General features: G+C 39.4%; 1 protein-coding gene across 6 annotated transcripts in view; it reads right to left on the bottom strand.

Moving 5' to 3' along the window:
• PRUNE2 (prune homolog 2 with BCH domain) overlaps positions 1-15,922 on the bottom strand; it is a 488,633-nt gene that overhangs the window by 20,740 nt on the left and 451,971 nt on the right. For all 6 annotated transcript variants that reach the window (XM_077249022.1, XM_077249023.1, XM_077249020.1 and 3 more), the window contains 4 exons: positions 9,255-9,357; positions 4,711-4,842; positions 3,249-3,335; positions 1,691-1,789 (listed from right to left, as the gene is read on the bottom strand). In XM_077249022.1, the coding sequence (XP_077105137.1) occupies positions 1,691-1,789; positions 3,249-3,335; positions 4,711-4,842; positions 9,255-9,357 (421 nt within the window). The remainder of the gene's footprint in view (positions 1-1,690; positions 1,790-3,248; positions 3,336-4,710; positions 4,843-9,254; positions 9,358-15,922) is intronic.

The raw sequence follows: 15,922 nt of genomic DNA, 5'->3' as shown, positions 1-15,922 counted from the left end.
TCCTGACAAAATGTCCATGAAAATAAACAAACCATAACTGCTACTGCTGCAGTCTGTACCGACATAAACTGTAAAACTATCATGGTATTTATCCTGCACATATATAAAAAAAGACAAAATTGCATTTTTTTCATGTAATCTGCCCCTCTAAAAAAAATTATTAAAGTAATCAAAATGTTGCATATACCTCAAAATGGTGGAAATAACTCCAACTCTTCATACAATAAACAAACCGTCATAAAGCTACATCGATGGACATAATATAAAACATATTATTGCTTTTGGATCGATATGTTGAAAGCAAAAAACAAATATTTTTTACGCTTGTGCAGAAGATGTAAAAAGAAAAATGTGCTTTCAATTTCAGTAATTTTAACAACCAGTAAAGTTATAATAAAGTCACTATTGACAGAGGAGTATAATTGTTCAACCGTGAACAAAGGATCATTGCCAAAGAAGACTGTGGAAAAGCTAAAATATGCTACAAGAAATTTCCAAATCATTGCATTCTAGTTTTCTTAACATTTTAGACAGTGTCCCGACTTTTTTTTTAAATTAGGGTTGTCAGTTAAATAGTTTTAAGAGGGTAATGGGAACTAGTCAGGTCTAGAAACACTATTTCCCTGCAGATACGTGGATATAGAGGACCTTTCACCAAATGTGTCATGTTAAACTGGGCACACAATGAAATAGTGGCTGTAATTTATTTTTACTGTTTGCCTTTCTGAAAAGCCACAGATAAATTAAGACTACGTTAGGGATACCATATCAAGGAGGAAGAAGAATCTCATAAATGGCTCATAAACTAAGACACATAGCATACACAGGAGTATCTACATTATTCTTCAATAATAGCCTGCATTGTGCTATATAGGTACAAAAAAAATCTAAATATTTATGCATGTACCGTATGCGTAATTTCTGATTATTTTTAAATCTATATTATAAGCTCTTTTACATGACCAGTGACAATCTGGTGCAATTTTTAATCAAATGATGTTTAATCACCATGTTTAATACCATTTGATCTGCACGTTGACCTTAGAACTAAACTTAGCGACTAATTTAAACATTCATGACTTAACTGTGATATCATCAGATAATTTTAACAATTTAATATTTAAATAGTACATTTAATTGGGAACTTTTTAAAAAATGAAAATTTTGCTCCGTAAAGAACTTGGTGTAGTTAGCTAATGTTTGTAAGCTTGCCTTCAGAGTCATGCCAAGTATAATTATAGGAAAATTCTACTTATCCAGTAGTAAATTTTAAGTATTTTTTTTTTACTTTCTATCCATATTTTAAGTTAATGCAAATTATATAGATGTTTAGCTGATAACACCAATAGCATGCATGTGTTCTCAGTGGGGAAAGGCGAGTGAGCTTCCACCCGACACTTCTGACAGCCTTTAAATTCCCATGTCAAAATTCAGTATCTGACCCTTTTATCCAAGACGTTTGTCATTGGTGGAGAGTTGGCAAATCCCAATACTCTTTGGTTGGTCAGCTGGTCTTGTCGAAATAGTCTGGTTTTGCCAACATTCTATGAATAACCAACTTAACATAATTGGGCTTGGGACACATACAAATACAAAAGATTACACTGTTACAATGCAACTTTGTGTTTGACAGCAGAAAAAATAGTTTCCACAGTCTTTGATGTATTAAACATTTTACACATTGACTTACTTGATAATACTTTCCGGAATCTGCACATATTCCATTGGGATCAATTCCCTAAGCTCAGCTAGACTGGATACGTACTTTATCTTGCTGCTGAACTTGGAGCTGATAGAAAAGGATGTTAAGTATAAATTAATATATTAGGTATTACAATATTAATCTGACTTTGAGGCGATATTAACACGACTGTATTATGGGTCTGATTGTTGCGTATGGAAAAACCTGACATCACGCAAAAAGCACTAGGACCAATGTCATTCTATAAGACTTCTCAGATGACCTTTTTTGTGCACATAGATCGAATGTCCGCATGAATAAAATCGCAGTATGCACTAGCCTTTTACATATTTCAGATACTTGCCCATTCAAATCTATTGCTGTTCAAAAAAAATCAGATCCCACATGGATCAACCATATAGCATCCAATTTTTACGAATACATTGCAATTCTTATCATAGGAAATTGCTTTTGGTCTTACAAAATTGTGGAGTGTGTCTATGGGGACTTTTGCCCATTCATCCAGAAGAGCATTTGTGAGGTCAGACACTGATGTTGAATGAGAAGGCCTAGCTTGCAATCTCCATTCTTGTTCAACCCAAATACATTCAATTGGGTTGAGAACAGATTGGTTTATTGAAAATTATGGGAGACCAGAGACCAGGCCTATGTGCTGTCCTGGCATGTTCCAACACACTAAACTCACCCAACCATGTCATACAAAGCAGCAATAGGAAATGGTATTTCTCAACAATATTTCATTAAACTAGTGCCAAGGAGTAAAATAATGTAAAATTAGATGCCTTAAGAATCTACAACCTACCATAATGTACATGTATTGCATATGTAAATTGGATATGCCTTTTATTTTTGATGTCTATTTTTCTCCCACAGAATTGAATGAAAGCAGGGCATTGCATGGCAACTTTATTTCCAGGATAGGGAAAAAGAAAGATCTGTTCATCAGATTAGTGATAATATCAAATACTAAGATATATTCATGCTGTGGATTACTGCACTAGATGATGTTAAATACAGCTCTGGCAAAAATTAAGAGACCACCACATCAAAACCCTGTCGTGGGCAGCCCAATCTCCAGACCGGAACCCCATTGAAAACCTCTGGAATGTAATGAAGAGGATGATGGATAGTCACAAGCCATCAAACAAAGAAGACCTGCTTGCCAAGACGCATGAAGGCTATGATTAAAAATCATGGTTATTCCACAAAATATTGATTTCTGAACTGTTCATGAGTTAAAACATTAGTATTGTTGTTTCTAAATAATTATGAACTTGTTTTCTTTGCATTATTTGAAGTCTGAAAGCCCTGTTTTTTTTTTTTATTTTGACCATTTTTCTTTGTCAGAAAAAAAATACAAACATTATTGCTTGGAAATTCGGAGACATGTTGTCAGAAGTTTATAGAATAAAAGAACAATTTACATTTTACTCAAAAATATACCTACAAAGAGAAAAATCAGACAAACTGAACATTAGGTCTCTTAATTTTTGCCCGAGCTGTATAATAGATAAGAATGATTTACTATAGTACAATTCATATTTACCTTATAAAAGGACGTGTTACGGCTAATATAGTTCTGATAAACCAAGATGGATGAACAATGATGAATGACTTTAGGTTCTTCCTTAGTCTGTAATAAGATATAACGTAGGTAATCCATTCATGAAAGCAATCAAACATAATTAACAAATAGCCATAGCAGAGTATGCAGTTGCTATGTAGCCTTGAGAAAATCATTTTGAGATAGTTACTAGTGATAAGTGAACGTGCTCGGATAATGTGTTATACAAGCATGCTATGCTCTTGTGCTGACCAGGTGTTTTCGGCATGCTTCAAAGATATGTTTAAGTCCCCGTCGATGCATGTGTCACAGCTGTTTGACAGCCACAACACATGCAGGGATTGCCTGTTTGTTATGAAATCCCTACATGTGTTGCGGCTGTCGAACAGCTGCGAGACATATGGGCGCAGGGACTGGAACATATTTTTCAAGAACGCCGAAGACACCCGGATAGCACAAGGGCATGCTCAGATAACAACTTATCCCAGCACGTTTGCTCGTCACTAATAGTTACATCTTGAACATATGATATAGGTAGCAAAACTGACTTAAAAGAGTAGGCCAGAGAAAACAAGTTAAAGGGGTATCCGGGACTTTACAAAAAAACAAAAAATGTACCTAAGCACTAACAGGAATATAATTGCAACCTACCTGCCTGTTGTGTCTGGTACCATTCTTCCCCAGCACAGAGTGGTCACAGACCACTCCTGCCAGGGATTCAGAAGCCTCTGCTGAAGTCACATCCACTCTGGAGGCTTATTCTCCGCCCTGTCGACTGGGCGGGGGACTTCTGACATCATTCTGATTGACAGCCGGATCCCCGTTGCCTAACTGGGGGAGCCAGCTGTCAATCAGAATTACATCAAAGTCACTCCCCGTTGCGTCAGCAGAGACAGCTGAAATCCCAGCAGGAGCGGTATGTGACCACTCTGTGCCAGGGAAGAATGGCGCCGTACACACAGGCAGGTAAGTTGCAATTACCTGCCTGTTAGTGTTTAGGTACATTTTTTGTTTTTTATAAAGTATCGGGTATACCCTTTAATACTTTTCTGAAAGATAGGTGATAACTTAGTGATTGGTAGGTGTCTCACCACCAGGATCTTCATTGTTCAGTAGATCGGGGAACTTTTATTCCCAATAGATAGCTTTCATCACTGTTACAAAATAGTGTGCCATGTTGGATGTCCAAATGCCATTCCATTCATTCTTTATGGGGCTTCCGGAAAAAGACGATCACATTGCTTGGCGGCCCCAAAAGAAAAGAATCAAATGCAGGTAGCACATGCGCGCACTGCTGCTCCATTCTGATGGGGATAGAAATTCCCCGATCTGCCAATCGAAGCAGTCAGAAACCCACCAATCAGCAAGTTATCACCTATCTAGTGATAGGTGATAACCTGTTTTCATCGGACAACCCCTTTAATGTTGAAAATTGTCTACTCACCGTCTATCTATCATTTGATAACACTTCTTCATCCATCCAAGTCCTGGCATTTTTCTTCTTGGCGTGGCTCCATTTAGGTAGACAATCATGTAGTCCTCAGCTACCATGAGTTCCAATGTACTTATCACATATCTGAAATAAGAGAGAATATACAGCAACATACAATATTTAGATATGTATCAGCAGATCGCTTCGGGAACCCATGACAATATCAGCTTTTTGCAAGCCATGGCCAGCTAAATCATGACCAGGTTCCCAAAAAAGAAACTTTACTGAGTGAGACTGCAAAACTGAGTCTTCGTGCACTTGTGCGTGGGGACGATGTGACGATTTGGTTATCTATTGAGACCACCTTAGTATCACTATGATCGTATGTCACTGTGGCCAAACTTTGCACGTGTGGCCACGTTGAGAATAAGGAGAAGCAGAATCAGACATTTTAAGGCACCTTTATTTATAAGTATCTTTTTATTTCATACTACATTTTTTATTTCAATGTTTTAATGGTTCCAGTAAGTTAGCTTAAGTTTAATTTCCTTGCACAATGTTCAGATTTTTATTAATGATTTGCCAAGTATGGGCACCTTCCCCTTCATGGTAATAATGTGCTTATAGATAGTATCAACATGTTATTTGTGCTTATTTTTTTGCAACCAGGAACATTTTGCACATTGTTCAGTATATAAATGTGGGTTATACAATGACCTCCTTCACTACTGCAGAGGTAGGCAGTTATAACAAATAGGAGGTAAATTGCTGTCATCGTATACTGCACACTATGGGAACTGATCTGCCAATTTCACGTCTAGTCCTCCAGCACATGTGGTTCTGACCTCTCATGTCATCTGAGTATGGCAGAATGTAAAGGGTTGCTTTGTCTTTCTATAAAGCCTAACAAGGGGGTTTTCATAGTGTTTTTCCAGGTGACTGAGCAATGCTGGAAACTGTATTGTGAATTTAGTCTTATATTAGACAATAGATAAGCAGGTGTAAGCCATGCTAGCCCTATCTAGAGTCATACGGGTTTATGACTTGTGCTAATAACTACCTTGTACAAGAGGACTACCCTTGGTTTTATATTCCCTAGCTAATTCTTAAAAACCATAAGCACAAGTACATGCATATACTAATGGCAAATATAAAAAATAAATAAGTATTTTTGGATATTTTATAAATGGTTAGTAACTTAGTATACTATATTCATTAACTTTCTTATCTTGAGATAATCCATCAACAATTTCAAAATAGTCTAAATAGTAGGAATATGCCAAAACCTATGTAAGTAAAAATACAAGCCCAACATTTAGACCTGTCATACCGACTTTTCCAACATTTTTTTACACATAATGAGTCTGGTGCAAGGTACTTCATAGTTTCATAGTTTAACGGTTAGAACTTGTCATCATGATTAGGCATTATAAACTAAAGATATGGTCATAAAGTCGCTGTTCTGCTGAATTAATAGGTACCTTCATTGTAGAAATGTGCAGCCTGGTTATTCTTTAATCAACAATAGAAGTTTTGGTGCACTAACCATTTGGGCTGGCTGCGGGGAGTTTCTTCATCTCTGCCACGGCTCCCAAGCTGCCTCTGGTGTAAGGATCTACATACTGTTTAAAATTAAGTTCTGACACTATCCTAGCCACGTGTGGCACTTGTGCAGATTGATCTGGTTGCAGACTCCAGTAAAATGGCACCAGTGTCCCAGTCCCATCCTGCAGGCCCCCCCAAAGCACAAACAGCTTGTTGCACCAAAACATCTATTGGTGAATAAAGAATAACTAGGCTGCAGATTTCGGCAGTGAAGATACCTATTAAAATCAGGAGAATAGCAGCTTTATGCCCATATCTTTAGTTTATCATGCCTGATCCTGATGAAATTCTCTTTAAGTCTACTTGTTCAACCTATATCTTAACATGTTGATCCAGAGGAAGGTAAAAACCCCACGGGGCAGACACTAAAAGCCCATATCCTTCCCATCTCCACATATGGCAATCAGACTAATTTCCTGGATCAACGTCCCATCACAGAATATAGTGCCCATAAACTTGTAATATATTAAGCAAGAAAGGCATCCAGACCCTTCTTGAATTTTAGCAGTGAGTCACCAGAATTTGGGAACATTTAGCTTAGTAAATCTGTCCCATTCTCTGTGGTTTGAAAACGGATTATCTACTATATTTCCTTTTTTAACAGCCTCCAGCTTCATCTCGAGCCATGGCAACTTGATAGATGAACGATCTGTATGAAAATCAATCTTGTGCATCTTGTGTTATCTTGATAGTATCAAGCCATCGGGTTGCTGTAAGTCCCGGATTTAAACACACAGTGGCTTGCAAAAGTATTCACCCCACCTTGGCATTTTTCATGTTTAGCTACCTCACAACTTGGAATTTCAAAGTTTTTTTAGGGTTTGCATCAGTTCATATAAAAAAACATGCCTACAACTGTGAACATTTGGTTTTCTTTTTATTGTGTAGCAAACAACAAAAGTACAAAAATAATTGAAAATTTCACTCTGCATAACTATTCACCCCTCTAAAATCAGTATTTTGTAGCAATTACTGCTGCAAGTAATTTTGGATAAGTCTCCATGAGCTTTCCACATCTTGCCACTGGGATTTTTGCCCATTCAAGGCAAAACTGCTCCAGCTCCTTCAAGTTAGATATCTTCCTCTGGTGCATAGCAATCTTCAAGTCTAACCACAGATTCTCAAGATTCTCAATTGGATTACAGTCTGGGCTTTGAGTAGGTGTTGCTTTAGTGGTATTCTTTTGGTAATTGTCTTGTTGGAAGGTGAAAATCCATCCCAGTCTTAAATCACTGAAAGACTGAAACAGGTTTTTGCTCAAGAATATCCCTGTACTTTGCACCATCCAACTTCCCCTTGATTCAAACTATTTTCCCTGTAACTGCTGCCGAAAAACATTCCCACAGCATGATGCTGCCACCACCACGTTTTACTGTGAAGATGGTTTTCTTGGGGTGATAACCTGTGTTGGCTTGGTGCCAGATATAGCGTTTACCTTGGTGGCCAAAAAGTTCAATTTTGGTCTTCTTTGACCACAGCACCTTCCTCCATACATTTAGGGAGTCCCTCACATGTCTTTTGGCTTAGTTCTGCCCACTCTTCCATAAAGGCCACCTCTATGGAGTGTATGGCTTATTGTGGTCGTATAGGCAGATGCTCCAGTCTCTGCTTGCGAACTCTGCAGCTCATTCAGGGTTACCTTTGGTCTCTGCTGCCTCTCTCATTAATGCCCTCCTTGCCTAGGCTGAGAGTTTTGGTGGGCGGCCCACTCTTGGCAGGTTTGTTGTGGTACCATGTTCTTTCCATTTGATCATAAATGATTTGATGGTGCTCTGGGGAATCAACAGAAATTGGGATATTTTTTTTATAACCCAACCCTGACTTGTACTTCTCAACAACTTTGTCCCTGACTTGTTTGGAGATCTCCTTGGTCTTCATGGTGGGGTTTGGTTAGTGGTACCTCTTCCTTAATGGTGTTGCAGCGTCTGTGAGCTTTCAGAAAAGGTGTATATACTGACAAACCATGTGACACTTAGATTGCACACAGGTGGACTTCCTTTCAGTAAGCAAGTGACTTATGAAGGTAGTTGCTTGCACCAGAAATTTTTAGGGGCATCATAGCAAAAGGGGTGAATACATATGCACATGACAATTTTTAGCTATTTAATCCCATAAATGTAATATATTTTTCTTACTTCACCAGCTTAGAATATTTAGTGCTGATGCATCACACACAAATCGGAATACAAAAATATTTAAACACAGTTGTAATATAACAAAATAGGTAAAAATAAAAAACAAGGGGGGATGCTTTCACGAGCCACTATATAGCAAATGCCACCACGAAGGCTGCACTGTGTATTCTATTAGCAAAGTGCAGCCATTCTTCTTCTATTTGAGTGGGCATCCCACTAAGAAAACACATAGATAGGTGCACATGTATGTAGCATGACACCGCAGTCAAGATGACAGCTATCCTAAGATACAAATATAAAGGAAATAAATGTAAGACCAGACCAAAAGGACCATATGGTATTTTTTCTGCTTCCAACCTCATGTTTTTATGACTTTATGGCTGGCTACTTTATTTAAATGTGTCATATTTGCTGGATCCTCCCTCATCTCCAGGGCAGGAGTGATGTGAAACAATCCCTGCTGTCCGAATTTTACACCTTACCCACTTGCCCTGCACCAAAAAATTCCCCAAATCCACAACCACTGCTGATCTAACCACTAGACAATAGTAAGTTGCTGGGATGTGTAGTTCTGTAACATATTTGCACAGGATCTTGTTTCTACAGTTCTGTAGTTCTGTAACACGATTGTTTTTATGCTTTTTTTTGCTATAAAGTATCTACATGCAATTATTTTTCCTATTACCCTTTAACAAAAAAAGATGTATTCTTTGTCCAAATAGACTGAAACCATATGTGTAGATGAGGAGTGTGCCAACATGTTGCAGGGTGTTTGTCACAATAGTGAGTGTGGCCGTGTTTATGGGACGTACTCACAGGAACAGATTTTCCATGACATAATTGTAGTCAGAACGACTGCTGTCAGGCAGAAAGCAGGCAGCAAACACAATGATGGCATTAACACCCTCGCCGTAGTAACCTGCCAAGAAAACAGCTTTATTACTAAAGACAAATAATAGCCGTGGTCGAAAACATCACCTTCACACATTAATCGCAGCACTCAAGTAACTTATTAAGCTACAAAATGTAGAAAAACAGTTAGAAGCCATTTTTTATCACATTGTACTTAATGTTACATATATTGTATGTGTCCTTGGTATTTCTCCAAAGGCTGATGCAGGCACACTTTTCTGCTACCGGGTGCTTGGGGCTTAGGCTGGCGTCCCACTACCATATAACATGGCCGAGTGCTATGTGATATGTGATCAGCTAGCACTCGGCCCAGTGTTATACTATGGGGCAGTGCAGATCTCCGATTATTGTCTCATGCCGATTCGGCACCATGATGCGATTGGCAGCGAGACTCGGCTCACTCGCCCCGATACAAGTCTATGGGTGAGTGTGAAACATTGGACTGCACTCAGATGTCATCACAGCGCAGCCCGATATACGCACATTGGACGATATGAAGAAATGAATTTTTCCGTCTCCTCCGCACTTGTGCTGCGATTCTCTCATGCGAGAAGATCAGAGCACAGTAGCATGACACTTGGCTCAAGTGTCATAGGCATATCCGACCCGATCCTCTTGCATCGGATGCCATACACTAGAGTGACTCCAGCCTTGGAAGGGAGAGTTTGTCATAAGAAAATGTCATTTTACCCTTCCCATACAAAAGATATCTTTCATATGAAACAACCCGGCATTCTATTATCAACCTAACGCCAGTTTCACTAGTCCTTTTTTTTCCTCATACATGAAAAATGGTGGGAGATTTTTTCATTGTGTTGGACCCATTTTGGCTCATGCATCAGTTTTTACAATCCTTGCTTCACCCGTTTTTAACATATAAGAAAAAAGTAAAGTATGTGTTGAACACAGATGACATCCATATGCTATCAGTTTGTTTGTTTTTTTCATAGGGCCATTGACTTGACTTGCATTGAGAGTTTGATCTTCAAAATGGATGAAAGTAGGATGTCTGGGGAGTTTTGCGGACAATCGGTCCATAAAAAAAGGACATGTGAAAAGTCACATTCATTGTGAAGGTTCTGTGATCTATCTGTAAAAGTAACGGATAGCACACATACAAAAAAAAACTGATGTGTGAGGCTGGCTTAAATCTTAGGATTGTGCTGGTGTAAGAGGTGCCAGATCTATTAAGAAGAATTATAGCAGCATAGTATACAAGGATAACATAGTCTATTCCCTTAATGGGACTTAAAGGGATATTGCCATCTCCAAGATCCTATCCTAACATATAGTAAGAGTAATAATAATATTAGCAAATACCACCGATTAGTAATGTAGCATAGTTTTCCTGATTCGCTATGTCTCTTTCTCATGTGCAGGCATTGCAGGACCTTAGGTATCCATGGTTTGACTAGAGTTGAGCGAATTTGTTCGGGTTCCCTCTTATTCGGCAAGCTATAGCGCTTACCAAATAAGCTGCAGAGGGAACCCAGCTTCCTGGATCAACTGATCGACGCCGCAGCTGGATTTGTCACTGTCACAGCACATGCAACAGAGCCTGTTTCTTGGGATCGCCCGACACGCCTCTGTACTTGAAAGCCGCTGACTCCTTGGGAGAATAAAATTAACTTCCTACCATTAGCGCACTTTCAGTAAGGTAGCCCAACAACACTGGAGCACTATTAACCTTCATATTAACCATATATATGCAAGTTAATAGCATTTGGGCATATGAGTATTTCATTCAAGTTCCTAGCATTTAGGGACATATCAGGTTTCTGTTAAATAAAAAGTAGAAAAAAGTTTAAAATAATTTTTAACCCCTTTCTGACATTGGACGTACTATCCCGTCGAGGTGGGGTGGGCCCGTATGACCACCGACGGGATAGTAGGTCCAGCGCGATCGGCAGCGCTCATGGGGGGAGCGCGGCCGATCGTGGCCGGGTGTCAGCTGATTATCACAGCTGACATCCGGCACTATGTGCCAGGAGCGGTCACGGACCGCCCCCGACACATTAACCCCCGGCACACCGCGATCAAACATGATCGTGGTGTGCCGGCGGTACAGAGAAGCATCGCGCAGGGAGGGGGCTCCCTGCGGGCTTCCCTGAGACCCCCGGAGCAACGCAATGTGATCGGAGATACCCCTGGGAGATACGCGATGCTGTAAGTCAGATCGATGATCTGACAGAGTGCTATGCAAACTGTCAGATCACAGATCTGTGATGTCCCCCCCTGGGACAAAGTAAAAAAGTTTTAAAAAAAATTTCCACATGTGTAAAAAAAAATTAAAAAAAAAAATTCCTAAATAAAGAAATAAAAAAAAAATATTCCCATAAATACATTTCTTTATCTAAATAAAAAAAATAAAACAATAAAAGTACACATATTTAGTATCGCCGCGTCCATAACGACCCCACCTATAAAACTATATCACTAGTTAACCCCTTCAGTGAACACCGTAGGAAAAAAAAAAAAAACGAGGCAAAAAACAACGCTTTATTATCATACCTCCGAACAAAAAGTGGAATAACACGCGATCAAAAAGACGGATATAAATAACCATGGTATCGCTGAAAACGTCATCTTGTCCCGCAAAAAACGAGCTGCCACACAGCATCATCAAAGAAAAAATAAAAAAGTTATAGTCCTCAAAATAAAGCGATGCCAAAATAATTATTTATTCTATAAAATAGTTTTTATCGTATAAAAGCGCCAAAGCATAAAAAATGATATAAATGAGGTATCGCTGTAATCGTACTGACCCGAAGAATAAAACTGCTCTATCAATTTTACCAAATGAGGAACGGTATAAACGCCTCCCCCAAAAGAAATTAATGAATAGCTGGTTTTTGGTCATTCAGCCTCACAAAAATCGGAATAAAAAGCGATCAAAAACTGTCACGTGTCCGAAAATGTTACCAATAAAAACGTCAACTCGTCCCGCAAAAAACAAGACCTCACATGACTCTGTGGACCAAAATATGGAAAAATTATAGGTCTCAAAATGTGTTTTTTGCTATAAAAAGCGTCTTTTAGTGTGTGACGGCTGCCAATCATAAAAATCCGCTATAAAAAATGCTATAAAAGTAAATCAAACCCCCCTTCATCACCCCCTTAGTTAGGGAAAAATAATAAAATTAAAAAAATGTATTTATTTCCATTTTCCCATTAGGGTTAGGGCTGGGGTTAGGGTTGGGGCTAGGGTTGGGGCTAAAGTTAGGGTTAGGGTTGGGGCTAAAGTTAGGGTTTGGATTACATTTACAGTTGGGATTAGGGTTCGGATTAGAGTTAGGGGTTTGTCAGGGTTAGGGGTGTGGTTAGGGTTACCATTGGGATTAGGGTTAGGGGTGTGTTTGGATTAGGGTTTCAGTTAGAATTGGGGAGTTTCCACTGTTTAGGCACATCAGGGGCTCTCCAAACGCGACATGGCGTCCGATCTCAATTCCAGCCAATTCTGCATTGAAAAAGTAAAACAGTGCTCCTTCCCTTCCGAGCTTTACCGTGCGCCCAAACAGGGGTTTACCCCAACATATGGGGCATCAGCGTACTCGGCACAAATTGGACAACAACCTTTGGGGTCCAAGTTCTCTTGTTACCCTTGGGAAAATATAAATTTGGGGGGCTAAAAATCATTTTTGTGGTAAAAAAAAAGGATTGTTTATTTTCACAGCTCTGCGTTGTAAACTGTAGTGAAACACCTGGGGGTTCAAAGTTCTCACAACACATCTAGATAAGTTCCTTGGGAGGTCTAGTTTCCAATATGGGGTCACTTTTGGGGGTTTCTACTGTTTGGGTACATCAGGGGCTCTGCAAATGCAACATGATGCCTGCAGACCAATCCATCTAAGTCTGCATTCCAAATGGCGCTCCTTCCCTTCCGAGCTCTGCCATGCGCCCAAACAGTGGTTCCCTCCCACATATGGGGTATCAGCATACTCAGGACAAATTGGACAACAACTTTTGGGGTCCAATTTCTTCTCTTACCCTTGTGAAAATACAAAACTGGGGACTAAAAAATCATTTTTGTGAAAAAAAAAAGAATTTTTATTTTCACGGCTCTGCGTTATAACCTGTAGAGAAACACTTGAGGGATCAAAGCTCTCAAAACACATCTAGATAAGTTCCTTAGGGAGTCTACTTTCCAAAATAGTGTCACTTGTGGGGGGGTTTAATGTTTAGGCACATCAGGGGCTCTCCAAACGCGACATGGCGTCCCATCTTAATTCCAGTCAATTTTGCATTGAAAAGTCAAATGGCGCTCCTTCCCTTCCGAGCTCTGCGGTGCGCCCAAACAGTGGTTTACCCCCACATATGGGGTATTGGCGTACTCAGGACAAATTTTACAACAACTTTTGGGGTCCATTTTCTCCTGTTACCCTTGGTAAAATAAAACAAATTGGAGCTGAAATAAATTTTGTGTAAAAAAAATTTAAATGTTAATTTTTATTTAAATATTCCAAAAATTCCTGTGAAACACCTGAAGGGTTAATAAATTTCTTGAATGTGGTTTTGAGCACCTTGAGGGGTGCAGTTTTTAGAATGGTGTCACACTTGGGTATTTTCTATCATATAGACCCCTCAAAATGACTTCAAATGAGATGTGGTCCCTAAAAAAAAATGGTGTTGTAAAAATGAGAAATTGCTGGTCAACTTTTAACCCTTATAACTCCCTAACAAACAAAAAGTTGGTTCCTAAATTGTGCTGATGTAAAGTAGACATGTGGGAAATGTTACCTATTAAGTATTTTGTGTGACATATCTCTGTGATTTAAGGGCATAAAAATTCAAAGTTGGAAAATTGCGAAATTTTCAAAATTTTTGCCAAATTTCTGTTTTTTCACAAATAAACGCAAGTTATATCAAAGAAATTTTACCAATATCATGAAGTACAATATGTCACGAGAAAACAGTGTCAGAATCGCCAAGATCCGTTGAAGCGTTCCAGAGTTATAAACTCATAAAGGGACAGTGGTCAGAATTGTAAAAATTGGCCCGGTCATTAACGTGCAAACCACCCTTGGGGGTAAAGGGGTTAAAGATTAAGAAAGAAAAAAAGCAAATCCACAATAAACACACACATGGCCTTAAAACAAAACAATGACTAGGAAATGCTCAGTTAGGCTAGTTTCACACTAGTGTTTTGAGGAGCTGCGGAGGGCTGCAGACTTCCTCCGTGAAGCCCCGCCCTCGGCCGCACCTCCATGCTCAGCTCCACCTACGTCCGCATGCGGCCTGCATACCTATCTTTAACATTAGGTACGCAGCTCGTGCGGATGTATGCGGATGCCTCCGCATGCATCGTTTTGATGATACGGGACCTGTGTCAAACGCAGCTGGTTGGAATTTCTTTTTTTCTTTGCATCATCAAAACGACGCATGCGGAAGCATCTGCAGACATCCGCACGACCTGCGTACCTAATGTTAAAGATAGGTACGTAGGTGGAGCTGAGCGGCGGAGGTGCGGCCATGGGCAGGGCTTCACCGAGGACTTCCGCAGCCCTCTGCAGCTCAGCAAAACGCTAGTGTGAAACTAGCCTAAATGTTGTTTATTAGGTAATTTACACAATTTGCACATATACTTAGCCATGGCAAGGGATGTGCACACAAGTAACCACTAAATAAATGGATGGAATGGTCTGCAAACATCATGTCGCATTTGGAGAGCCCTTGAGATGCGTAAACACTACAGTAGAAAGTTCACCACCTGATATAACAAGTTTAACACAAAAAGTATGCCTGCGTCTGAGCAAATTAAACAATGACAAATCCCCCGACCCAGGTGGCATTCATCTACAGATACTGAGGGAATTGAGCTCAGTAATTGACAGACCACTGTATCTTATATTCTTAGACTCTCTTGTAACAGGGGTGGTGCCACAGGATTGGAAGGTGGCTGACATGGTACCAATATTTAAGATAGATAAGAAGGTGGATCCAGGCAACTACCATCCAGTAAGTCTGACATCTGTAGTGTGCAAAGTTTTTAGGGCATTATAAGAGATGACCAGCAGAAATATACTGTAGATAATAATATAATAACTGACAACCAGCATGAATTCATGTAGAATAAGTTGTGTCTAACTAACATGTTGGCTTTCTATGAGGAGGTAAGAGCAAATCTGAATGTAGGTAATGTGGTTGATGTAATTTATCTGGACTTTGCAAAGGCATTTGATACTGTACCACATAACAGCCTTATACTGAAGCTACAAAGCTAGGACTGGGGGAATCTACATGCAGATGGGTAAGGAATTGGCTAAATGACAGGAAACAAAGAGTGTCATAAATGGTACATTCTCTAAATGGGATATGGTCAGCAATGGTGCTAGGACCGATTCTTTTTAACCTCTTTATTAATGACCTAGTGAATGGGATTGAGATTAAAATGTCAGTCTTTGCTGACTACACTAAACTATGTAGGATATTAAAATATGACCTTGACAGACAGTACAATATTGCAAAACAACCTGGATATGATGACTGAATGGGCAAACACTTGGTAAATGAGATGTAATGCAGATAAATGTAGAGTAATTCACCTAAAACAGAGTAAGGGTACTGTCACACAG

The sequence above is a fragment of the Ranitomeya variabilis genome, chromosome 1 (genome assembly GCF_051348905.1).
Source record: "Ranitomeya variabilis isolate aRanVar5 chromosome 1, aRanVar5.hap1, whole genome shotgun sequence".
In the NCBI taxonomy this organism is placed as follows: Eukaryota; Metazoa; Chordata; class Amphibia; order Anura; family Dendrobatidae; genus Ranitomeya; species Ranitomeya variabilis.
Note: the sequence above shows the minus strand (reverse complement) of the source record. Positions and strands in the feature narration are given on the sequence as shown.